Raw genomic sequence first — 26930 nt, 5'->3', positions numbered from 1 at the left:
GAGGCTAACTTGTACTTATGTCTTTTAGAAGTGTGTGTATTTGTGTTGGGTAGCTAAGTGCACATTTTGGATGCTTCTGTATTAGCCTTTTCCTCTAGAATCACCTTTCTTTGCTCACTCACGGGAGAACATCCTCATGACTTTGCAAATTTCTGGCAAATTGTGTGTGTGTGTGTGTGTGTGTGTTCTAGACATGATTTATGCCTTTTAAAAAATAACAAACATGCAATGGCAGATCTGGTATAGACAGCCAAAGCATTATTAAGGCTTTTCAGGGCTCCTATGTCTTTAAATCGAGCACTTCCTCTTTCCAAGATCAGGCAGTTTTATTGATCCCGGCTGAGGGATTAGTGAGTATTTGCCTTTTTAATAGCCTCCCTGCGACTTGTTCCATATCAGTTTCTATTCCTGTGAGGTCTCTATTTACTGATTTCCTTATTTTTTTATAACACTATATCACCATTTTTTTTAATTAGTAAAAAATAAAAATGGGGAGGAAACCAGTAAAATCAAATACATCCCACGGGAATATAAGCTGACATGAGACTAGTTACAGAGAGACTATTCAAAAGGCAAATATTCACTAACCCGCCCCCAGCCAGTATCCACTGGAAGCAATAAAATGGCTGAAGATAGAAACAATACACTTATCTGAAATTGCCAGGGACCTTTGCTGAATGGAACCTACTTGTGAGTAGGCATTTATAAAAGGATCCTGGCCATGGTGAGGAAGGGCACTACTAGTTAATATAGTACTATATTAAATGTTGTGTAGATCCTCCACTCTAACTTCACTTCCACCTAATTGTAGAAAAGCGATAGACCTTGTTATACCGGTGTCTGGAGAGAGAGAGAGAGAGAGAGAGATACACATATACATATACATATACATATATACATGTATTTGTGTGAATGACTGTACCTGTATTCATTTTTAAAAGTGAACCTGGGTACAAGTGCCTTTTATGTTATTGTTTTTATTATTAATAATAAAAACAATAATATTATTGTTTTTATGAATATTTATCTACTGCTTTTCAACAACGTTCTCAAAGGATGGTTCCCTGTCCCCAAAGGCTCACGGTCTAAAAAGAAACATAAGCTAGACACCAGCAACATCCACTGCAGGGATGCTGTGCTGGGGTTGGAGAAGGACAGTTGCTCGCTCTCTCCTAAATATAAGCGAGTCACCATTTCAAACTGTGGACTTTGTGATTCAGATTCAGGTAGAACTACACAATACATATAATTTCCTTACTCTCATTTGGAACTTTGATTTCATATTATGCAGCCACCGAGGCTGTCATCAGAAGTGGAAGACTAGTGACCTGGGTGTCAGGGGAGAGGGTTTTTTTTTTTACCCTTCCCCATCTGATGTTTTTCAGCTGAAAATTGTCTTCCTAGCTGCTTTTACCCCTGGGGTGGAGGGAGAAAACCCTTACAAGTATTCATCCTTCAGCTTGTTAAGGAGAAAGAACTCCTTCCCCTAGCATGCCAGGGGAAACCCATGGAACTCCTTCCCCTGGCATGCCCATTTACTACATAGAGAGCATCTAAAAAATAAAAGAGGGCTCAATATTCAAACATGCAATACTGCACCTGCAGCCTGAAGTAGTGGAATCCAGAAGCTTTACTGCATGAATGTCTAAACTAGTCCTTGGACTGGTTTGCACAAATAATGTGCAAATAATAATGCATTCTAGTGGTATGTCCTGCTCGCCATGGCCGCATGGGGGCGCTAGGCCCTAATCAGAGACTCCCTTTAAGACATCTGGCTACCAAGGCTGGGTCTTCCAGCAAGGTTTCTGGGGCCTAGTGAAACAAACTAAACAAACAGAAAGCATTACAGCACCGGGCTAGAATATTTTTCTGTGATTCCACCGCTTCAAATCCCATGTTTCTCAGAGGCTGCCAATCTGACTTTCTTTGCTCCCCCAGACCAATCTCTAGTAAGTTGGGGATTTGTCTTTATCCCTCCAGCTGGAAGCTTCAAATCCTTGTCCTGTAATTTGGCAGCACAAGTGAGAATGCCAGCTATTCCTGGCCTGAGCTAAAATGGCCCAGCCCGTCTTTGAAATGGTGCAACATTCTTGGCTTTGGCGATCTTTACAATGGAAACCACTGGATTGGACTGGACTACAAAGGAAACTCTTATCAGACACTGAGGCCCAACTGATTTCTGGGATGCTGCCATTGCTGCTTCTACAGCCATCAAGATATAGCTTTGTGGTGGTAGCTGTCACACTGTCAGAGGTGCACCTAGATAATTTTGAAGCCTGGACCTAAAGGCCTTGGGAGCACCCCCCCTGCTGGAGCCCCCCCCCCAAGTTAAGCATAATCCCCCTACACACACACACACACGTGTGACACATGGGTATTTTTAACATCTGGGTTTTTCAGGGCAAAACAGCAACTGAACTCATAAGAATGTAAGAATATAAAATGGATCTATTTATGCAAATATGCATTAACAGAAACATTTCAACATGCAACTTAACACTTTCCCCACTCCCCACTCTGCCTCTAAAGCACCCAGTGGAGGTCACCGTTGTTTTCGGCTGCCCGGCACAATGTGGGCCCACACCGCAGTGCCACGAGCACACCACCCAGGACAGACGAAAGAGGATTTGGGGGCCCCCAGGGGGTGTGGAGGCCCTGGACTTTGGCCCCGAAGTCCAAAGATAAGATCGCCTCTGCACACTGTGGCTGGTTCGGAGCCAGTGCACACAACCCAGTTGGCTGGTCAGTAAAGGTGACTCCATGGGTAAATTTGTGCAATATTTGACAATGTAGAACAGAAGTCTCAATTCTGTTTATTATTTATTTATTTATTTATTTATTTATTTATTTGATTTCTATACTGCCCTTCCAAAAATGGCTCAGGGCGGTTTACAAAGAGAAATAATAAATAAATAAGATGGATCCCTGTCCCCAAAGGGCTCACAATCTAAAAAGAAACACACCAGCAACAGTCAATTTATATCCTGCCCTTCCTAAAGTGGAGCAGGGCAGTTTGCATTAAAAAAACCCCACACAAAACAAAACAAAAATTTAAGCCAGGTTAAAATTCATTAAAATTATGACTCTCCGGCTGCAGATGTTGGCCTTCATCTCCCATCACCCCTGGCTACTGCTATTGTGACTGGGGATGATGGGGGTAGTAGGCCAATGATTGCTGGAAGGCAGCAATTTGAGACCCCTGCTGCAGAATGATTGTGTGTTTACAGAGACCTTTCTCACAATTCAAATTAAACCTGAACTCAGAGAGCTTCCCCCCACCCACCCCCAGTGAACCCAATGCTAACATTAAAACACTTGGTTGCCTTGAACCTGAACCAGGACTGGGCGGAGGCAGAGGCTTCTCTGTGGTGGCACCTCACCCCATTAATTTATCTAAAAATGTTGAGTTCCAAGGAACTCAAAGGCAATATGCACAACTGCCCACCCTCAAAACACACACCATTAAAAAGTACACTGATAGAACTCTCCCTCGCACAAGTACACTCACCTGGGCTATCGTGGTTATCTTTCAGACAAAGTCCTGTTAGATCCAGACTCCAGTCCATAATAACCAGTCATATTGATTTACTGTTGGCCACTATCTACCTGTATATTTGACTTTATGTTCTCTTCATTTGTTTTATGGGTGTTTTAGACTCTTTTACATAACATTTATAAGCTCCCACGAGGGCCTAAATTGTGGAACCATGGGATATACATTTTTTGAAATTAATAAATAGACAAGTACATTTGATCTGTTGGACACTGTCTGTGTTAAGGGTCCTCTTTTAAAGTCCTCTTTAGAGAGATGCTTTCCCTTGACCACCCCCCACTTTTCTTTCAGCCAGTGTGTGCCTGTATTTCCCCTCCCCTCCCCTCCACCCCTCCAGCTGGGTTCTTTTTCTAGTAAGGCCAAGCCAGGGATTTGAAGACGTTTATGCCACAGCTCTGGAATTTGGCACCGGGCCCTGGGGGGTCAGGTGACGCCTTCTCAGTGTCCCCTTCACTGGGTCTTTAAAGCGACTGGGCCAAGTGCATTCCCCAGGGAGAACCTACACTCACTCAGACGGGCACAGCATATCGACCCAGCGGTTTTAGCCATGCCTGAACCTGCCAAACCTGGTAAGGAATCGGCAATGCAGTCAAGGTCATCTTGGCAAAGATGCTAAAGAACCTGGGTTTTGGGGGGGTTTTTTGTCTCGTGAAAACTGGGATTCCGAGCCTGGAGTGGTGGTGATGGTTAACATGTGTAGTTTGGGTTTTTACTACCCCACCGTCTTCATGTTTTGGGAAGTAATGGGGTAGGTCAGTCCCTGGATCCTGCACCAAAATCTAGGGATTAAGAATGTTTGTGTGTGAGAATCTGCCGTTCATAGATGCTTCAGCATGTAGCAGATCACCTCTGCTCTGAGTCTCTCTGGAGCAGTTTCTGTGAACATGTGATTGTTCCATGGGGCAGAAAGCAGAAGAGAAGAATTTGCAAGCTGAATATGCATTCTGGAGAATGTAGGCTTGCCATTTGCATCTTGAACCAATTCGAGAGGGGGGAAATCAACTTTCACCCTCTGTATGTTCTCTTTTGCTGCTCCAGGAAGTGGTCAGAAACAGTAGCTTGGGCCCTCCAGGTGGGTCTTTTGCAGAGGGTTGTGGCTGAGGGTGGGGTGGGGTGGGGTGGAGAGGAGCTGGGGGTGATGTGGCAGAGTGGCAGACTTAATTGTGAAATAATCAGCTCAAAAGTATCCATGTTTATGGATGGTCTGCTGCGGGTTTAAATAAAAGAAGATCCCCCAGTGTGTTCTGTCATTGTGAAACAAGAAAGAGAGTACTGCTGCAAATTAGAAATATCCTTTAAAATATTAGAGTACCAGGAGAAAAACCAATGAGCAATATCTGTTCTCCAGCTAGCAACCTCTTCCCCCTGAACACAAACTTGAGGCGATGTGGTGCAGTGGTTAGCATGTTGGACTAGGGCCAGGAAGACCTGAATTAAAATTTTGCTCGCCAATAAAACTTACAGTGTGACCTTGGGCCAGTATGTTACATTACATGTCACTGGCTTTGTCGTGCTTGGGTTTCCCCCTAAATAGTAGCCATGAGCAGGAGATAGAGTCAAATCAGGACCATTGCATGGAGGGAGGACATTTTGTCATGGTTCCAATCCTGAAGAGTGCTCTGTGGCTGCTCTTTGTCCTGGGAAAGAAGCGGCCACCCTTTCCCCCACACTGAAACTGTGATCTGGATCAGAGGCCCATGTCTGCTATTTAGGAAACAACAAAAGAAAAAGCCAACATGCCAGGGCAAATTACATGCTTGACCTAATGTGGTGTTGGCTCGATATCTTAGCCTACTTCACTGGGTTGTTGTGAGGAAAAAAGAGGGATGATGTTGTATGCAGAGGAATGGGAGTTGTAGGAGGAGGAAGAGTGGCCATAAGAATGCCGTACATGAAGGCTCCACAACTTTGGCCCTCCAGCTCTTGTTGGACTACAACTCCCATCATCCCTAACTATCGGCCACTGTGGCTAGGGATGATGGGAGTTGTAGTCCAACAACTGGAGGGCCAAAATTGTGCAGCCCTGCCGTAAATAATTAACTCCACTGCCCAGCCTTCTCTGTCAATTATATACACCATCGTTGCCACCAAAATTCACTAGCTTTTGAGCTGCTATCTCTGGGATGAGGAAGACTCCCACCACACCCCAACAGCTGTTGGCCAATTGCATGTGTCTACTTTCAACACCCGACTCTTTTTTAAACATTTGATTCCATTCTTTTAGCTCCCCTCCTCAAATGAAATTAAGCCGAATGATTTATGCCTATATTTATATAAAATATAGTATAAATATCTCCTCCCTCGCTGCTGAAATGTAGCGAGGGAGTATATTCCTTCGCTGCTAAATATATTCCCTCACTGCTGAAATGTAGATTGTAAACTCCTCTGGGCAGGGACCTAACTTCGTGTTTTAATACTTTGTAAAGCGTGACATTCATTGAGAGCAATAAATAATGGAAATGCAATCAAAGATTAATATTGCCCACAGACATACACTGAAGCCGCATGTAGAAATACCCAGGCAGGCAGGGGGCCATCCCTGCCCCCACACTCTGGGGAACAGGTGGCTGCATCATTTATGATAGCTAATACTTCTTTGCCTGGATAGATACGCCAATCTTTCATTCACAGCTAATAAATCATATCTTATATCTGTCTACAAAACCCCCTGCATGTCACTCACTCGCTGACATCTTGAGTGCTAGAAAAGTCTGACTACAGGAAATTTTTAATCTAATGGTCTGAATACGCAGTCTAAGGTCTCGCTCATAATAGCAACCCAGCACCCCTCCTGCTGAAAGAAAGACGAAAGAGTTTTTCAAGTGTGCAGAAGAGGGGTGTCCCATCCGCAAATTAGGAGAGGTGTTTGCAGTGGCAGCTGGGAACAAGCTGCATTTAACTAGTCATATTGTTTTTATATGATCAGTGAATTAATCCAGGGGTTCCCAAGCTTAGGAACCCTAGATGTTTTGGGACTACAACTCCCATATTCCCCACCATGGCCATTGTAGCTGGGGATGATAGGAGTTGTAGTCTCACAACTGGGGAGCAAAGCTTGGGAACCCCTGGATTAATTCATTGAGTTTTCATATGAGTAAAACCAACAGTTTTGAAGAGAGAAAAGCTGCTGTCTATGGTTCTAAATGCTGCACTTGCATGTCAGAACAGGAACCATCTCAGAAGAAGTGTCCTGTATGGAAGAGGAGGGCGGAAGGGCAGGATGCCTCTTCTCATATCATCCTATCTTTAAAAATACATGCATACATACATACACACACATACACACAATAGGCTTGTTCTGATGACCATTAACTGGGTAGGATAAGTGTCCTACCCAGTTTTGGGAGCTGTGTGTGCTCCTGGTTTTTGATCATCTGCAAGTAATCAACAAGGTAGAAGCAGGAGTGTTGATTTGTGAGGCTCCTGCTGGGTAGGACAGTGTTATACTACCCACCTCTTGTACCCAGTAGTTGAACGAGATAAGATAAAAAGTTGTCCTATCTAGTGGGAGCCTCATATATGAGCACTCCCCCCAGTCGCAAGTGGTTGTTTACTTACAGATGATCAAAAGTCGGGAGTGCCCACAGCTCCTGAAACTAGGTTGTGCTGCTCAGTTAATGATAATCAGAATAAGTCTATTGTAGAGCTAGAAAGGAAGCAGAAAAGGACAACTACAATGATCAGAGGGTAAGGCACCTTCTGTTTGAGGAAAAGCTACAATGTTTGGGGCTTTTTTGTTCAGAAAAAAATGCAAGGGGGCACCCAAAAGATCTAGGAGATTATGCATAGTGTGGAGAATGTGAATAGAATATTTTCCTCCCTCCCCATGATTCTAGAATTTTGGGTCACCCAATGAAATTGACAGGACAGGAAAAATCGCTTCTTTACTCAGCGCTTAATTGGAATTCCGTTTTGCAAGATGTGACAGTGGCCGCTGCCTTAGATGGGTTTAAAAGGGGATTAGAGAAACATTCATGGAGGAGGGGACTCGAGCTTCCTGTTGGCCACAATGACTTTGTGGGACTGTCATGTTCACAGACCGTATACTTCTGAATCTCAGCAGCTGGCACTGAGAGTATCTTGAGACAGACCTTTAAGGTTCAAAAACTTGTAAAGATCTATTAAGGAAGTTACATACAGGGTAGAAAGCCTGTGTCCCTGAGCTTTGTGTCTTCATAGTGCAAGAGCAGAACAAGGAAGGAGGAAAGGTGAAAATGCAGCCAGCAGGAGCATTCCCAGGCAGCAGGCGTCCTGGGTTTTCTGTGAGGCTTTACTGTGAGTTCGAAGTTGCCCAAAAAAACTGGTGCAAAAAGTGGATTTTTAAAAATCCCAGATATACATTGGGCTGCACTCGAACGCACAATAAAAAACCCAAATTGTGTGTGAAGTGCTCCCTGATAGCTCGCAGGGACTTTGGGGATAAATTTGGCTGATATGTGAACACACCTCCATTCCGGAGAGGAGATGCGAACTAAAAGCCGGGTGTGAAAAACTTCCAGGTAGGAAGAGGAGGGGGAGACCTAAGCATATCAGTTTACCAATCCGAAGCCAGAGCAGAGAGAGAGAGAGAGAGAGAGAGATTCAACAAGAATGGGGGAACAAAGCGGAAAACCCTTGCTTACTATCTCTATTCCCAATGGCCCTAGTAGTCAATAGGATAGAAGATATAAAGAGTTGATGCTACTGAACACCTCCAGTACGAGACTCAATATCACTCAAGGTTTATGGCCAAATCACATATCTGTGCCAGTAGGAGGGGCTTAAGCAGGTAGGAGGAGCCCATGGAAGTTAGTTTAGTGAGGCCCCCCTCCCTCCCCGAAAGCTGGAGCCGGACTTGCTGCAGGCCCTGGTGGTGTGCTGCTCTTCCTCCTGTTCTCCACTCATGATGACCCTCTGCAGGCTAATCCTTAGAGAGCCACTGCCAGTCAGCGTAGACAATACTGAGCCAGATGGGTGCCAGCGTGGTGTAGTGGTTAGAGTGCTGGACTAGGACCAGGGAGACCCGAGTTCAAATCCCCGTTCAGCCATGAGACTTGCTGGGTGACTCTGGCCCAGTCACTTCTCTCTCAGCCTAACCTACTTCACAAGGTTGTTGTGAAAGAGAAACTCAAGTATGTAGTACACTGCTCTGGGCTCCTTGGAGGGAGAGCGGGATATAAATGTAATAATAATAATAATAATAATAGATGGACCAGTGATCTGCCTCAGTTTAAGGCAGTTTCCTAGGTTCCTATACCCCTAATCTTTAGGGCAGAGGGTCTAAAGATTGATCTGACAATCTTCTCATGGCCTCCAGACCTGTGACACACTGGCCAGCAACATATTTCCTTCCTAGCACTTACGCAAGGCCTGGAGTTGGGGGTCTGAGGAATGTACTTGACTAGAGGGTGTTGCTGGATGCCGGTACTCAGAGCCTCTGCCAGGATGATGGCAGACGAGGCTGTGGGAACACGGCACTCAGCCTGAGAGCCACTTTGCGGCTGCCAGAAGGAGGAGGAGGTGGAGGAGGAGAAGATGGGCAGTGGCCAGATTTTCCATGCCTCTGTGCCAAGGGCTTAGAAGAATCACTGTCATCTAGCAGGTGCCACCAGCCGAGTCTGAAGGGGCAAGCTGGAGGGAGGTGGAGTGTGTGCTCCCAGTTTTTGGTTGTGTGGAAGCAAGGTAGGAGGAAAAGCTACCCAAGTTTTCCTCCTGCCTTGTTTCCACCCAGGTTTCCCTCCTACCTTGCACTTTGGGGTCCTTCCAGACAGCACTAAGCTATTTTTCTTAATGGCCTGGACCTTTCTCTCCCCTGCCTTTGGAATGTGACACTGATCAGGGTTATTGGGAGGGGAGGATCAATAGTTTGTATTATTCTTGAATGGAGAGAGAGAGAGAGACAGACCGATAGACCAAGTCAGAGACAGAGAGCTGTGTCTGGAAGAAGCAGCCTCAGGATACTGTGAGGTTCCAGCAGTTGCTCTTTTCCTGGTTCAGAATCTGATGGAAGATCAGGAGTTTTGCTGCATGCTGATGGAGTGCGTATTCTACTTGAGAGAAGAGCTGTAGCTCAGTGGCATAACACCTGCCAGGGGTCAATCCCTGGCATCTCTAGGTAGGGCTGGATAAAACTCCCTCTCTGAGACTCTGGGTATCCACTGCCAGTCGGTGTAGACAATTCTAGATGGACCAACCCAATATAAAGCAGCGTCATATATTAATATGTTCATAAGTAATATGATTGTAAATAAAACAAACCTTACAAGCATACTCTAAGTCTGTTTCCTTCCTTTTTCATACAAAGTATCCAAGTCCTGTGGCACCACCCCTGGTCTATTCACTGGTTGGGTGGGGAGTGCTTAAGTATATGCAACACAGGAGTGGATTGAAAGGACTTTGTGCAATGGATATGTGTACAAGCTACACAGACTGGCAGCGGCTTCTACAAGGTTGCAGGCAGGAATCTCTCTCAGCCCTATCTTGGAGATGCCAGGGAGGGAACTTGGGAACTTCTGCTCTTCCCAGAGCGGCTCCATCCCCTGAAGGGAAGATCTTACAGTGCTCACACTTCTAGTCTCCCATTCAAATGCAACCAGGGCAGACCCTGCTTAGCTAAGGGGACAAGTCATGCTTGCTGCCACAAGACTAGCTTTCTTTTCATTGCACAACCCTCAGGGACATATTTCTGGGTGGCACAGAGGGCTTCCTAAAGAAGGGGATAGTGCCAAAATTTACATACACTGCAAAGATTCACCGGTGCGGTTAGTTGGGAAGTTCTGTTAGGCCTGTCTCTCACTGCACCAGCGCATCCTTGCTCTGTATGTCAGCCAGTGGCTTTCGGACCCAGGAGTGGCATATTTTGGACTGCACCGCATTCACTGCATGAGAAAAAGCTTTCAGGCCCCCAGCCATGACTGAAGTAAAAGCAGGGAGCGGCTGAATTTAACAACAACAACATCAACAACAAATATTTATATACTGCTTTTCAACAAAAGTTTCCAAAGCGGTTTACATAGAGAAATAATATATAAATAAGATGGATCCCTGTCCCCAAAGGGCTCACAGTCTAAAAATAAACATCAGATAGACACCAGCAACAGTCACTGGAGGTACTGTGCTGGGGGTGGATAGGGCCAGTTACTCTCCCCCTGCTAAATAAAGAGAATCACCACGTTAAAAAGGTGCCTCTTTGCCCAGGTAGCAGGGATTTAAGACATGTTCTAGACTACAAGTCCTTCTAGATAGCAAAGATCTGTGTGATGTGAAGAGCTTAGTTGCACTGGCTGCTGATATGTTTCCAGGCAAAATACAAAGTGCTGGTTATTACCTTTAAAGCCCTGAATGGATAAGGTACAGGGAGTTATTCGCACATGGCTTCATGCTGTGAGGTAAAGAGGGAAGCAGCCCCTCCCCTCTGCTCTTGGGTTTTGTTTTGATGCAAGTTCACATGGCAGGCGTCCCTGTTTTCCTTATAGCCAGTGGTGGGGGTGGGGGAGGGAGAGAGATCGATTACCCAAGAGCTACATCTACATTTCAAAGACAGTCTCCCTCTTATCATTCTAATGATTCTACGTCAATGCCTTTCCCTATTTGCTCCACGTTTGCAGAACAAGTAGCTTAAAGCCAGCATTTAAAAAACCTGGAAAGACCTGAAGATAAGCTAGAATTCACAAGACAAAGCCCGACTTGTGTGTGGAGTGGGTCCAAGGATCTTGAAGGGACTTCGGGGTAGGTTTGGCTGGTGTGTGAACACGTGCATTCTCTCCTGAAGGAGATTCAGGGTAGAAGCCCTGTCTGTAAAGCCACCAGGTTACCTTAGAGAGCGCCTTCTTCTGCGTGATCCCCACCACACGTTAAGGACATCTGAGGAGGTCTGTCTCCAGTTTATTTGTTTGTTTGTTTGTTTATTTAGTTATCACATTTTTATACCGCCCAAAACACAAGTTCTTTGGGCGGTTTACAAGACAAACCGCCACCGGTACGTCTGGTGGCGACTCAGAGGTGGGGCCTTCTCTGTAGCTGCTTCTGGGCTGTGGAGTGCACTTCTGGCAGAAATCCGTAATTTGAATTCATTATTGGCCTGGCCTTCCAGGGTTTTTAATTTCTTGTAAATGTTTTTATTTTGCTGTAACCTGGTTTTCCAGGGTTTTAAAACTGTTTGGAATGTTTTAGCTGTTAATCGTTTTATGGTGTTTTATAGTCTCTGTTTTTAATTGTTAATTGATTTTAATTGTTTTGTTTTAATGTGAACCGCCCTGAGCCATTTTTTTGCAAGGGCGGTATAGAAATTGAATGAATAAATAAATAATAAATTCAGCCTCCTGAAGGTTTGCATCTTCTTTCTCAGTGGGATCTCATGGACTGTTCATACAGACAGCAGGGACCATGTGTGATTTCCACAGCGCCACCTGCTGACCACCTCTTACTTTCTGTGAATAACCCACCCTTTCCTCCATTCTCCATAAAAGTACCAATAAAAGGGATGGGTAATTTTCAGAAAGCAAGTGATGGCCAGAAGGTGGTGCAGTGGAAGTTGTGCAAGGTCCTTGCTGACTGTCTGAACAGCCCTTGAGATCCCACAGGGAAACAAGACACAAGCCTGTTGGAATGGGTGGAGCTGAGTAAGCTCTCACTTCCAACTTACGTGCAAACTCTTCATGTCACACAGTTTTCTGCTGTCTAGAAAGACCCTACATGTTATATTAGTCACATCTCTAGTTGCAGCACTTTTGCTTTTTCTGGTGTAAACTGAAAGCGGGAGGTGTGATCTGGATCAGGACCATGGCAGTTGGGAGGCTTTAACCCTAACTCCAGCTGCAGTCCTGAGCCAGATATCCTCTCTCCCATATTTACAGTTTATATAAACGGGCGGGAATTCATTGAAGTGAATGGGAGCTTTTTGAAGGATGTAAATTGGACACATGGACACTTAGCAGTATAAGGTGTTATGGAAGTGACTTCTTGAGGATATTTTTGGCATGAGCTGTTATTTCCATGGCTTTGACTGTTTCATTGCCCTGGAACTTTTTGTTGTTGTTTTGCTTTGTTGACATTTGATAAGAGTTTATTTCCTGTTTGTATTTTGAAACAACAAAAAGGGAAGATCCAGGTCCTGGAGAATGGGGCCGTAGCTTAATGGTAGAGCATCTGCTTTGCTTGCAGAAAGTCCCAGGTTCAATCCCTGGCATTTCCAGATAGAGCTGGGAAAGACTCCAGTCTGAAACCTTGGAGAGTGTCAGTGCAGACAGTCCTGAACTAGATGAACCAATGGTCTGACTCAGTATAGGCAGCTTCCTGTGATGCTATATTCAAAAATAAAATGCATGGGCAAGTGTGAACTGGATTGTGATTGCCTTGGGGTTTGGCTTATAGCCTTTGTACCATTGCCACAGTCCGATTCTGAATTGCACCTTGTGCATGCCAAAGCAAGCATGCTAGGGCTTATGATGTGACTAAGATCACTTGTTTGAGCCCAATTCAGCTAAATTCTCATCATTTTAGGAAGGTTGCAGGTTATCCAGGGCACGTGATTAACATCATTTGTTTGTTGGTCACATTTGTATCCTGTACTTTCTCCAAGAAGCTAAGGAAGTGCAGAACAGAGCAGGCCTGTTGTAGATTAAGATTGGTTAAGTGGAATGATCATCAACAATATCAACTACACTGGCTGCTGGCTGGTATCTCTCCTGTGATATCAGATTGTGGGTCCCTTTGGTTCAGGGAGTCGGGTTTTAAAATTATTATTATTCCTCTGCTACGTAAATTACTTGGTGAGCTTTTTGTTGAAAAGTGACATATAAATATTCTGAACTAAACTGCGGCTTAAGCTAAAAAGTCACATCCCCAGAATAGTTGTTGGCGATTTGTTGTGAAGCCTGGAAAACTGCACAAAGTGGGTTCTGTTGAGATTTGTTCGAGTTCTGAGCTTCTTAAGGAAGCATATGCTTATCAGATTTGTAGGTGCTACAAACTTGGAAACTTGCATTGATACTAGAGGATTGCATGGTGTGCAGATTGCAGAGGACTGGAATTGATCCAGATGAAATGTAGGAAAGACAAATGTGAAATGAATTGTGTGTTTGAAAATGAGATTGTGGGTACAATCAACATCTAATTGAAGTAAATATGAAAACCCCTATTGATTTTATATTTTTGTGAAATGGGAAAGGTCTGGCTTGCTCTGTGGTTGAGAAGAATGAAAGAGTTTATACACACACACACACACTAGCATGTGTTATGCCACTAGGATGCTGCACTTTGATTGCATGAAAGCATCATCAGCGCAGTAGTTAAGCTTGTCATCCTCAGCATGAACCTGGTTAGACACAGCATGAGGCAGGATGTTGGACTGGATGCTGCTTAGGCCTAATCCAGAGGGCTTTTCTTATGTTCATCTATTAAGATCTACTGCAAAGGTCTTGGGACACACTGTCTTAGTTTCAACTGTGTGGGGGCAGTTTGTTAATATAAGACACAATCCCCAGGGTGAGGGGTTGCGTTAAATGGGGCTAAGTGTGACAAGGAAGGAAGGACTATAATACTGAAGTGTAACATGGTGTTTGGTCCCTGGGAAGTTTTTCTGGGGAACTTCCAGAAAACTCAACGGAAATTATTAAGACCAGTGCATGAACACTCCTGTGAAATTTTACCTTGTAAAATGATATTTTGTTATAATGTTATCTAGTTTTAATTGTAATTTTAATCTGCTTTTAATTGGTTTTTGATTTTAATTGTTAATTGATTTTACTTGTTATTTTATTTTATTTTATTTTATTTTATTTTAATGTAAACTGCTGAGCCACCTTTGGATTGGAAAGGTAGTCGCATCCCTTCTGTATATTGTTACATTCACTTAATGAAAGGACTTGATGTTTCTAAGTGAGGGAGGGATTTATATTTTGACCTTGATCCAGAGTAACCAACAGAGGTGCACCTAGGTAATTTTGGAGCCTGGACCTAAAGGCCTTTGGAGCCCCCGCCACTGCAAGTTAAACATCCTCCTCCCACACACACACACACACACACACACACACACACACCGTGACACATGCAGTATTTTTAACAAGTGGATTTTTGAGAGCACAAACAGTAACTGAACTCACAAGAATGCAAGAATAAAAAACAGATAGATTTATGCAAATATGCATTAGCAGAAACATTTCAATGCACAACTTAACATTTCCCCCCCTCCCCCCTCTGTCTCTAAAGCATCAGGCGCAGGTCACAATCACACTTGGCCACCAAGCACAGTAAGGTACTGTGACCACACCACCCAGAACAAACTAAAGAGGATTTGGGAGGTGTGGTACGCCAGATGTTGCTGAACTACAACTCCCATCATCTCCAGTTATTGTTGCTGAAGATGACGGGCATTGTAGTTCAGCAACATCTGGAGTACCACAGGTTGGCAACCCTTGACCTAAGTCATGGTCTGACACTCTAACCGCTAGACCACACTAGCTTTCTCTCTTTGTGTTGCAATCTATTTATATATTTATCTAAGACGTACCCATTGCTAATCTCATGTGTGGCAGCTCTTGCGAGAGTTTGCGAGCAGCTGCCGGATAGTGGCAGGGATGGGCGGACCAAGGCAGGGACTGGTGGGTGGGAGAAAAGAAACTTCTGCCCAGGAGAACGGCCGAGCAGATGGCGGAGAGGGTGGCGCAGCTTCTCTCTCTGGCCCGCCTGCCGGCCAAATGTAAGGAAGGCCTGCACTGGGGCTGAATGTGGACGGACGGGCGAAAGAAAGAGATGGCGGCGGTGGGGGGGAAGTGGCAGGGAGGGAAAGCGGCAGCCGGTGGGGGGAGATAAAGTGGCAGGCTGGCAGGCAGGCAGACAGGCGGCCCCGAAATGAGCTGAGAATGGGGGAAGAGCCGAGGGGGAGGTAAGAGGGGAAAGGAAGGGGGAGGGCCGTGAACGAGGGAGAGGGGCCAAGAATGAGGGGCAAACTAGTGGCGCAGATGCCCTGTTCCCGGGCCAGCTAGTATAAATTAATACACTAGTGTTTCCCGCCCCTCACCTCACCCCTCAAGCCTTTGAAGATGGGCCAGGCCAAGCACTTAAGCAAACAAAGCCACGTTAGTGTAAACAGACTCACTATTTATCTGGACTGGGGATTCTATGAATATTTTGGACATTGTCCAGACCACTTGTTGTACAGCATTGTAAGATTCTTTGAGGATGCTCGTACCACATGGATTTATTTGGCAGTTTGGGAATGCAGATTATAGTGTGCACACTGGTGTGGGTGTGCACTTTTTAAACTGTTGTGGTCTATTCATGTTTCTGCATGTGCTTATATTGAATCAATTGATTAATTTTTATTCCAGCCCAATAGCCGTAAAATGAGAGTGATACAAACTCAAGGGAAATAAATATGTCCATGTAAAAAGCAATTAATGGTTAATGTCTTAAATAAATAAACAGAAAACCTGGGGGGTGGGGGTCTTCTAGGTTGGAAGAAACCATGTGGAGCCCTACAACCTAGAAGCTGGGCCCATCCGTCTCAGATGTTTAAAGCCGGGCTGTGGCAATTCAGGTGTCAAGTAACACTGCTCTGCACATGCTCAGAGGGACTCTTGTCTTTCTTATTACTTCACGCATTTCAGGGCGGAACCTAGAAATGTCAAACAAGGGGCAGCATTCAGAGGACTGCGGTTTCTGAGATTCAGGCTGGTGTGGTTGATCTCTTGAGAGTGTATTCCTCCCCATCTTTCACTCACTCACCAACCCACTGGAGGCCAGTTCTGTGCTCGAGGGGGTTATTGCTCTCATTCATCGAGGTGCTGCTGTAAGGGCTCAGCCTAGTGGCAGCAAATACCCTGGACAGAAGCAGGAAGGGGTAAACTGAGAGGCCTGCCTTGCCTAAAGTGCTGATCCCAGGGGATTTTGTTCCAGCCTGGGGGTTGGGTTACCTTAGGGGTTGAGCAAGAGCAGCCTGAAGCCAGGCAGCTAATTATAAACACATCTTGGCCCTGCCTGCTTCCTTGTCGCACGGAGCCCTGTTCTCTCCGTGCCCCTAATAGGACACAGGGTCCCCAAAAAGGCAATGTGAGACGGAGTCCACGAAAGGTCAGGCAGGCACTCAGGAAGGGATGAAGGACCTGCAGGTGGATGGTGCTAAATCAATGCCCCCTGCAAGGAGCCTGCCAGGCCCTTGAGGCCCTGCTGTGGTAGGAAAACCTGGGTTTATTTTAATCCAGCCCAAGATTTACACTGAAAGTCGAAGTAAAGGTAGAGTGTGCCGACTCCTGACAACCACAGAGCCCTGTGGTTGTCTTTGGTAAAATGCAGGAGGGGTTTACCATGGCCATCTCCTGCGCAGTGTAGGAATCCTAAAAAACAAAGGAAAGGACGAACAGGAGACTGGAATAACATTTCCAAAGAAATGGCGACCCCATTCATATGTACTTCCAAGCAGGCCTCTACAAATGTTCTTTGGATCTAGGAGGCAGCCCAAGAATTTAGGTGACAATGGACACTTGCAAAATTACTGACATTGTGGAGCAGGAGGGTAAATGGGTTCCTCTTTATCCCCTTGACAAGGACACACGTAGAACAGAAACAGGGCTGCCTGGGACAAATGAAGATTTGATTAAATAATTCTGCCTCTGAATATCCTAGCCTAGGCACTGGGGTTGGCTCCCTGGCACCTGGGATTTGTCAAACTCTGTTCTAAAGGCATGAAAGCCACTTCCCCACTACCAGATTCCAAGGGTCAATACAGGCCTCATGTGGGCAAGCTCCATTCATATAGGGTTGTCAACCCTCCAGGATTAACCTAGAGTCTCCTCTGGAACTGTAACCCAGCTCCTGGGAGTTTTACACACATGGCTTTTACTCCGAATCTCCTCCGGAATGGAGTGTGCCAGTCCACATATTAGCTGCATTTACCCCAAAGTCGCTGCGGGCTATGAGGGACCAGTACAGACAGGATTCTGTCCCCCACCTCCCCGAATCATGGCTGCGTATTCTGGCTTAGCCCGAATTGTGTCCGGCTTTAAAAAATTCTTTATTTTCAGTGGCTTTATTTAAAAAAAACCCTGAGGCTTTTGTTATGCCCCCAAGTTTCTCTGTGATGTGTGGAGGGGCCATTGCTGATAATTCAGCTTCTTTCCAAACTCGCACTTTCTTTTTTAAAAATTTTAAATGTATGCTGGATGGATTTCCGGAACTCCAAGTGTCAGCAAAGGAGAGTTTGACAACTCGGTTTGGTGAACTCTTTGAGTGATTTGCAATTGCAAGTGGTGGCGGTGGTTGTGGTGGTGGTGGGGGTGTTGTGGCAGATTGATGCAGTTCAGTGGAGGGAGTCCAGAAGCGGAGGGGGAGGGAGAAATTCCTGAGTTAAATGCAAGCACATGCAAAATGTGGGTCTTCCTATGCTTTCAAGTTCGTCTTCATCTTATTGAAGCCTGGTCACCATAGGAACACAGCTTTACATATGCAAATGTTGTGGAAGCTTAACAATGGAGACCGCAGGTTGGGTGTAACCTGAGCTCTTTGTGTCTGAGCTTATTTTTCTTCACCACAGAGAGAAAGCAATGATTTAACAAAGGCAAGTTCATTATAAAAACCAGCAAAGATCTGGGACAGATTTGGCAGGCTGGGGTTAAGTGTTCTGTTGTTTTTACTTGTCACTTTTGCGGAAATCCAGCTGGCTATCAAACTAAACAAAAAAGTAATAATGAAGGGAAGTGTTTCGCGCCTCCTCCTGGGATGTGACTGGTGGGAGAAAAAACCTGGAGCAAGCAGTGGGAACACACACAGGAGAAAGATTGCAGGGAATGCAGGGAGGAGCCGACGGCTATGTGGACGGTTTATCTAAACCCCTGCATTAAACTGCCTTGCATCTGCTCCGAAGCAGATTTGCTCTTTGGATAACCTGCGGCATAAAGCCATGCGTGAATAACTCCCAGGGCGTTTTTCACACAGCCGGCTTTACCACAAGTTTATTGCGAGGCTTTACAGTGAGTTTGAAATTGCCCCCCAAAAACCCGATGCAAAAAGTGGATTTTTAAATCCTGGGTATGAATCAGGCTACTCCAAACCCCAATTGTGTGTGAAGTGCTCCCCGATAGCTTGCAGGGACTTCAGGGTAAATCTGGCCAATATGTGAATGCAGACCCTCCATTCTGGAGGAGATGTGAGCTAAAAGTCCTGTGTGAGGAATGCCCAGATGACTATTGAAAGCAAACCTGGAGATTTCAGTAGCTTGATATTGTGAAAAATATTTGCTGGGGGGTTAGGAATCTCCAACCCTATGTGTGAGTCCTTTCCCTCCTGATTGTGACCGGCCTTCCCTCTCTTTCTCCATCCCTCCCAGTTGGGTGATGATCAGGAGGGGAGGAATTACGTGATGGACCCTGCCCATATGAGGCTTGCATTTGGATACTTAAGGGCCTCTACTAGTGCTACCAATGCTCCCACCCCCACAAAATGGCACCTGGGTTGGGCTTGGGGGTGGAGCCTGAACAATCCTGGGGGTAGAGTGAGGGGATGAGAAAGCAGCAGTGTTTGGTAGCTCTGGGAGAGGAGACCAACTATTCTTGGTAGAGCCGGGGGCTGAACCCAGCAGAAAAGCTGTCTGTTCACCAGAAGTGCAGAATGTTTATCCCCCCCCCCCACACACCACAAATCAACAGCTGGAGTGGTGGGCGGGGGAGACGGACAATGGCCTGGCAGTCTTGCTTTTCTGGCAGCTGACCCAAAAGGGAGAAAAAAAGGCAATGGTTTTTTTCCTCCTGATTGATTGCCAACTATTGCCCCTTCTCAGGATTGGTTCCAAGTATCAGTAGGCCCTGGGCAAAGGACCTATAGTCAAGTTGGGGTCAGTGAACCCCCCTTTAGGAGATGCTGTAGCTCAGTGGTAGAGTAAATCCATGTGTTTTAAACTAGCATTATATTTTTTTCAGACTATTCCCCTTTTTGGTGGTGGGGGGAACAATTTTTCTCATATTTAAAAGTGCCAAATGCAAAGGCACGGGCAGGGCCTCAACCACGCAGGCAGACTAGGTAGCTTCAGTACACAAGAGCAGGGGCGACCCTTCCAAGAGGCGAGGTGAGGCAGTCACCTCAGGCAGCAGATTATTGGGGAGTCAACAAGGCAGCAAGATGCTGTCCTCTTACCCCCTTCTTTAAAAAAAAAAGAGGGCTAGGAGGCTGCATGGGGGCGGTGGCCTTTGGCGTCCTGCCTCAGGTGCACAGAAGCCTTGAGTTGTCACTGCACAAGAGAACATGTCCCTCCACCCCACCATCTAATGTGTGAAATCGCTTTTACTTGTGTATACACAGAGAAGAGGAAGATGCACATTAGACACAGGGGCACAGGCAGGAGAAAATAGAAAGCAAAACCCCAGAAGCGCAGTTATAATTGTACAAGGGGGTGGAGGGCAAATGTCCCTGGGCCCATGAGGGAGGGAGGGAGGCCACCGGTTGGGAAACAGCCTGCTCTTTGCTCTCCACTCTCACTTCCCTGACTCTTTGGCAAGCGGCTGGCTCTAAGTCTTGATCAGAGTGTGGAGAGCGTGTGATTTTATTTGCACCTGTTTTGTTTTTCACCCTGTCCGTATTGTTCGTCTGCAGCAAAGACATGGGGCAGGGAGAAGATCGGGGCCCAGTGGTCCACTTTTACCTTGCTACGCCTCTGCAGAACCCTGGCAATATATAGCCAGGGGACGATCATGCCGAGCTAGCAGAGGCACCTCCGGTATTCTATGAGGCAGTGAGTGGGGTACTGAAGAGTGGCTCATCGCAGGGAAAGGTGGATTCTCCCTCTTGCTGCTGTTGTGTGGTCTTCATGCATCTTTGATCTCAGGAGGGAACCTCAAAGCCACTCGGATCCACTTCTCCCTTTGCGCTCCGCTCTTCCACTGGGAACTATGCAAAGCATCCTGGACTGAGCTGAGCCCTGCCGGTTCTGGCGGAGTCCAGGCGACAGCTGAACCCCTCTGCTGCTCATCTCCCGGCTCCCTTGACTGTGGCCCAGCAGGCTGGGTTATTATTGATCTCCGGTGGTGATGGCTCAGCACTTTCCACCTGGCTATATTAGGGGGTCAGACAGGCTGGGAGAAAGGAGTCAGTGCTGGTGGCTTTATTGGGAGGCGGGGAGTGCGGACTCAGCGCATACTGGGAATGGAGCAGGGAGAGCGTCATGGACTGGAGTGCTTGCTTTCTAAAAGGGGAGGTGCTGGGGCTCAAGCCTGCCTAGACATCCCTCACTCAGACCTGGAGGGCCTGATCCCACATGTGCTGGGGCTCACTGGGCTCACTGAGTTGTGTGGCAAAGACATGCTGCACATGCACAAAAGACAGCTTGTGATGAATGTCTTGGGCAATGAGGGCCGGGGGGGGGCGAGGTGGGGGCAAAATGGCCTTCTGATGTTTGTAATAAGACAAGCTGATAAGAGCTGATAAATGGGCATATCCATAGAAACAGATACATTATACTGTAATGTAATGTAATAAATAAATAAATTGGGCATATAAAATCTCTCTCCTCCCATCCCCAAAGGATGTCCCCAACTCCTAGCCTTTAAATTATACAACTAGTTCCCCTTCTCTGTTGCCAGCATTGTGGTTTTATATCACAGAGTAATAGCATCAGGGCATTTTAGAGTTGGAGGGTCCCGGGAGGTCTTCTGTGCCAGCCCCCGGCTCAGTGCAGGGAACTGCTCCTGCCTGCCAGACAGATGGCCATGCAGTCTCTGCCTGAATACTAGAGAAGGGTTCAACAGCGTGGTGGTGTGAGGCAGGCTGTTCCACTGGCAAACAGCTCTTACAATTAGGAAATTCAGTGTCTAGCCATGTATAAATTCATTGGGGGCCAAATGGAATTCTATCCTATTAATGTGGACTGTCACCAGATTATAGAAATCTCAGTGGGTTCATTGTATGAATTCTAATAGATTAGTCTGATTAATCCATTCAATCTGCATAAGAAAATCATTCCAAATTAAAAACACACACTTTGTGTTTAGGTGATTTGCACATGAATAATCTGGGAGTCAACTATATGATCTCCCAACGGGATGCTTGACGTGCACTGTAAAGTATTTTTCTTTCATAAAAAACAGGGGGGGGGGCTATCTTGATTAGGGACATGGCGTGCAGGGAGGGGGAGGCTAACCTTTTGCCAAAAGCAGCTGCATGGGGGGCTTCAGACTGGGATTGTAGTGTACAGGAAGGAATTAACCTTTTTTCACTAAATATCACATCCCTAAAAACTGCTGCAGAACTCCAAAGTGGCTCTCTGATGTAAATAATAGCCACGTTGGGGATTATTCATGGGCATCCACAGGACATTTTCCAGCCACGAGGTGGGAAGCTGAAGTCCTATACCCACTTACCTGGGAGTAAGCCCTACTGAATTCAGTGGGGCTGGCTCAATCTGGGAGGCGGGAACTGCCCCCTTGCCCACCCTACGGTCACCCATGGGGCTATTAGCAGTTTGTGTGTGTGTGGGGGGGTAATTTTCCATGAGAAAGCAGCATCAAGGGAGAGGGTTAACCCCTCCTCCCCTGTATGTCACAGTCCCAATCTGAATCAATTTCTTATATTAAACAGAAATGCTTGCATTAATGCTTATATTAAAAAATAAAACAATTTAAAAATCTGCTGCCACCTTTTTAATCTGTCAAAATGTTTTAAACCAGTTCATCTGAATAAAACTGCAGTCCTAAACACATTTACTAAGTGCACAGTAAATGTTGCAGCCTGTGGTGTTTGGGGTTAATCCATGCCTTGATCCAGGCCAGTTTCTGAACGGCGCTTTAGTTACTTGTATTCCAGTCTTGGCGTAGAGGAGGGGCTAACAAACAGCCAACAGCAAGAGCCCTGAAGGCAGACTGCACTTGCCTCTCTGTAAATACAGTAAGCTCTGTCTCATTAAACTGTTCATTTTCCTGATTCAGCTCCACTGCCTTGTGCTTGCATACCACAGCTCTTTCCTCTGGATTCTACTCAGCCCAACTATTAATTAATTTGATTCGCTCTAGTTTAAGTCAATTTTGAATTCAATGGCCTGAATAGGGAACATGGCAAGATAGCAAATGATAGTTGTCTTGAGCTCTGTTTCAGCACCGTTCTCTCCTGTGTGTTTCCTGTGACTGAAATCTGGAGTTAAAAAGGGCTCAAGTCTAATGATGATCCACAGAACATTAAAAGCAAACAATCACTTCTTAGCCTCAGCAGTCATCTTAACATGTTTTTAAAATCTGGGTTCTTAGTTTTTTCACTGATGAAATAACAGAAGAACTGATTAGAGCTAGCAATTTCCCAACACTGGTACTCTTTCCACCCTGTTCTGCTGAAAGGTTGTGGTTATGATAGACCTGCTTGCAAAACCTTGTAAGGGAACAACACAAAAAGTGGCCACTTTGCTATAGCACTAGTTAGAATGAGATTAGATTTTGCTAATGGTTATATTTTTTATTGTCATCTGGATCAGTCTGAGTATCTGATGATTTCTGATTTGTATCAATTGTAGGTGTTTTTAAAATCCAATTTTAACAATTTTGCTTGTTACCACTACTAAAAAAGCATGATTTTTAAAAATTTGATGTGGCAACAGGTTTATTCTGATATAATTTTCATTTAGTTCAATGGGTCTTACCCCCAAACAAATGTGCTTAGGATCTCAGCCTATGCATCTTTCTAGTCAGCAAAAAACTGCCCGTCATGAAGCATCAACGGCTACTAGTTGGAGGGCTGTGGGCCACCTCCAGCCTCAAAGGCAGGATGCCTCTGAGTACCAGTTGCCGGGGAGTAACAGCAGGAGACAGGACATGCCCTCAACTCCTGCCTGTGGCTTCCAGCGGCATCTGGTGGGCCACTGTGTGAAACAGGATGCTGGACTAGATGGGCCTTGGGCCTGATCCAGCAGGGCTGTTCTTATGTTCTTAACCTGCATGCAAGTTGGAAGTGAGAGCTTACTCAGCCTCCACACACTTGTGCAGGCTTGCATCTTCTTTCCCCAGGGAATCTCACAGGCTAGTCAGCCAGCCAGCCAGGACTTCTCACAATTACTGCAGCATCACCTGCAGGCCAGCTCTTGCTTTCTGTGAATAATCCACCCATTTCCCCATTTGCCAGAAAAGCACTAACGGAAAGAGGTGGCTTATTCACAGAAAGCAAGAGCTGGCCTGCAGATGGTGCTGTGGAAATTGTGCAAGGTCCCTGCTGGGCTTCTGAACAGCACATGAGATCCCACTGAGAAAGAAGATGCAAGCCTGACGGAGTATGTGGAGGCCGAGTAAACTCTCACTTCCTACTTATGCTGAGGCTGTTCACATCACACTTTTTTAAAAAAAGTCTGGAAGGACCCTATGTTTGTTATCTCATGACCAACAGATAATATACAAACTATAATATGCACATCCCTCTTTCTTAGTCCCCCTGACCTGAGTTTTTTGTCCCTGGCTTAGATTAAGCCATGTTCAGACAGCACTCTGTCTACATTTCCCCAAGGATACACCAACAAGTGTGACTATGGCTCAGTTCAGACATTGTGCCAAACCATAGTTGGTGCTAAGCATACCTTAGAACCCAAACCATGGTTTGAGTTTTTAGACATATCAGCAAACCATGGTTTATAGTTGATTGTCCACTTTGGTTTTCTGTCTGCTCAGCACTCCCATCTCCAGGTGCAATAGCTTGTCAATTCAGGTATGCCATGTTTTGTTAATTCAGACATCACGAAAAACCCTTCCAAAGAGTGGGGCCCTTTCCCTCCTCTTCTGACTGCAACCTCCATAGGCTGTTTTCATTTAAAAACCAAATACCTCTCTCTGTATTTTATGTTATGCTTTGTGAAGCTCAAAACTTGCATCCATGGGCCCAATAAAAAATACAGTTCTTCAAACTATGTACTATTACATTATTAAGCATAAGCATGAATCTTGTACTCATTGCACTGTGCATCTGAGTGCTCTACAAAAAATTCTCTTGAAAGAAACAGAATCAGTGTATGAATGGTAGGTTGTTTCACATGATCTGCCCCTTGCAGTTTTGCTTATTTTGTCTGTGTTCTTCTCATGGGTTACATCCCACAAAGATGATTGCTCTGGCTTAGCTTCCTGCATCCTGGGTCCACTCCCCCGCCTAGCCATTGTGAACCCCAGTTCCCTCAGGCTCATCCCAGCTCTACAGTTGCACAGTTTGCTCCCCCAAATCTGCATCCCACAGTTCCTTCTTGCTCTTTCTATAGGTGGTAATTAGGGTCCTTGCCTTGGATTAACACCCCCAGCAGACACATTTACACATAGGGGGTGTGGAAAGCTGGAGAGCAGCCCAAGAAAGGACGGGAAAATTCAGCAAGGGGCAAAATGAAATGAGTTCAAGGGGGGTAGATGAGTGGGTGCATTGAAACTTAGGGGGCATCTACAATGGGATACCCCAGTGGAGGATCTGTGTTGTGGGGGCATTATTCAACGCAAAGGTCAAACCTGACACCTGTGTTGTCTTGTATACTTTACCCAGTGTCCCACCACAATTTGAAAGGATGTTTCTGCATTATCAAAGCATGACCCCCAAAGGCATTTTAGGTGTTGTGTGTGATGCTCCCATTAATCCCTTCTGGGACACAGTTGTATAATAACTTCCAGTTCCCATACAATAGGTTACGGAGGGACAACTTTGCTGCAGGGTGGGGTGAGGAGAGAGCTGTGATTCTGTTGACTCCCTTTGGGTTTTATACGGAGAGTTGCCAACTTCTGATTTAAAAAATAACACATTGGGTATAGTGCTTCTGCACATGTGCAGAGTATTTTTCCCTTGTGAAGGGAACCAATTTTTTAAAATTATAAGTCCTCAAACATTATGAACTTAAATATTCTCTAAAATTTCTCTCCCTCTCTCTTTCTCTCTCTCTTCCTCCCTCCCTCTCTCTCAACCAACCCTCTCTCTCCCTCTCCCTCTCTACACACACACTGGATAGAGCTAGATGGATCAATAGTCTGACATAGAGGCTCTACTCACGATCCGTGTGTAGAGCCTTACCGGGTTCTGTGGGGAGAGCGGGCATAGCCAGGTCGAATTGGCTGCCCACACAACTACCGGCTCCGTCACGGAGCCAGTAGGGGTGGCAGGGATCGGGGGCTGCCCGACCCCCCAGAAGTCCCAGCATGCCCCCCCCCCGTGCTGGGAGGCTTATTGTAGCCTCCTGGCAGGGGGTCTACTCGTTAGTCGCTGTGGCGCAGAGCCATGGCAACTCACAATCGGATAAATGGGGTTAGCAGAGCACTTTAAGGACAGGGGTACTTTGTGTGGTTTGCTGCCGGGAGCCGCACAGCTGCCGTTGTGGCACACGACTGCAGGAAAGAGGGCTAGGCTCCCCTATCCCAATTTCCTGCAGTCGTGGGGATTGCCTCACAGTCTGTTAGTACATAGGTAGCTGCCTTAGACATTAGACAGCTACCTATGTACTATTATTTATTTATTTTATTTTTACATTTATATCCCGCTCTTCCTCCAAGGACCCCAGAGCGGTGTACTACATACTTAGGTTTCTCCTCACAACAACAACCCTGTGAAGTAGGTTAGGCTAAGAGAGAAGTGACTGGCCCGGAGTCACCCAGCAAGTATCATGGCTGAATGGGGATTTGAACTCGGGTCTCCCCGGTCCTAGTCCAGCACTCTAGCCACTACACCACGCTGGCTCCATACTACCAGGATAACCAGGGCCAGTCCACATATTAGCTGCATTTACCCTGAAGTAGCTGCGGGCTATCAGGGACTAGTACAGACAGGACTCTGTTCCCCCACTGAATCGAGGCTGCACATTCTCTGGCTTAGTCCAAAGTATGTCCGGCTTTAAAACATCCTCTAGTTGCAGCGGCTTTTGAAAAACAACCCGAAGCTCCTCTAATGCCCTGCCGCTTCTCCCTTGATGTGTGGAGTGGCCATACCAGTAACTCAGATTTTTTCAAAACTCAATGAAAGGGAGTTTACATAGGCTTTAGATATGCAGAATGGATGTAACCTGAGCCTTTTTGTCTGAGCTGATTCCATTAGCCTGCAGTTTTCTTCATGACAGAGAGAAAGCTCTGGTTTCTGCTTTAAACTTCCCTTCCTCTTAAATTGTCTGGGGTGTGTGTGTGTGTGTGTGTGTGTGTGTGTGTGTGTGTGTGTGGTGGGAAACATGAGGTGATTAAGGCAGTCACTCCCAAAGGGAAGGGTTAAGCATTCTACTGTTTGATCCAGCTTTTGGCAACTTGTCATGAAGGTCTTCAGCTCCTCTATAGCTGTCAACAAAAAAGCTCTCTTGCCTCCTCCTCTCTGTGATGTGATTTGTGATTGGTTGCAGGAAAAACCCAGAGCAAGCTGGTGAGTACGCACAGGAAAAAAGATCTGCCAGGGATTGCGTGGAGGAGCCGACCCTATGTGAACTGTCCATTTAATCCCC

General features: G+C 45.9%; 1 protein-coding gene across 1 annotated transcript in view; it reads left to right on the top strand.

Annotated features, from left to right (window-relative positions):
* Positions 1 to 3937: 3937 nt before the first annotated feature.
* Positions 3938 to 26930, top strand: part of MYBPC2 (myosin binding protein C2) — an 82065-nt gene continuing 59072 nt past the window's right edge. The window contains 2 exon segments of the mRNA XM_053264010.1: positions 3938 to 3970; positions 3972 to 4122. Of these exon segments, the coding sequence (XP_053119985.1) occupies positions 3938 to 3970; positions 3972 to 4122 (184 nt within the window).

This window comes from Hemicordylus capensis, chromosome 6, assembly GCF_027244095.1.
Source record: "Hemicordylus capensis ecotype Gifberg chromosome 6, rHemCap1.1.pri, whole genome shotgun sequence".
Taxonomy (NCBI): domain Eukaryota; kingdom Metazoa; phylum Chordata; class Lepidosauria; order Squamata; family Cordylidae; genus Hemicordylus; species Hemicordylus capensis.
Note: the sequence above shows the minus strand (reverse complement) of the source record. Positions and strands in the feature narration are given on the sequence as shown.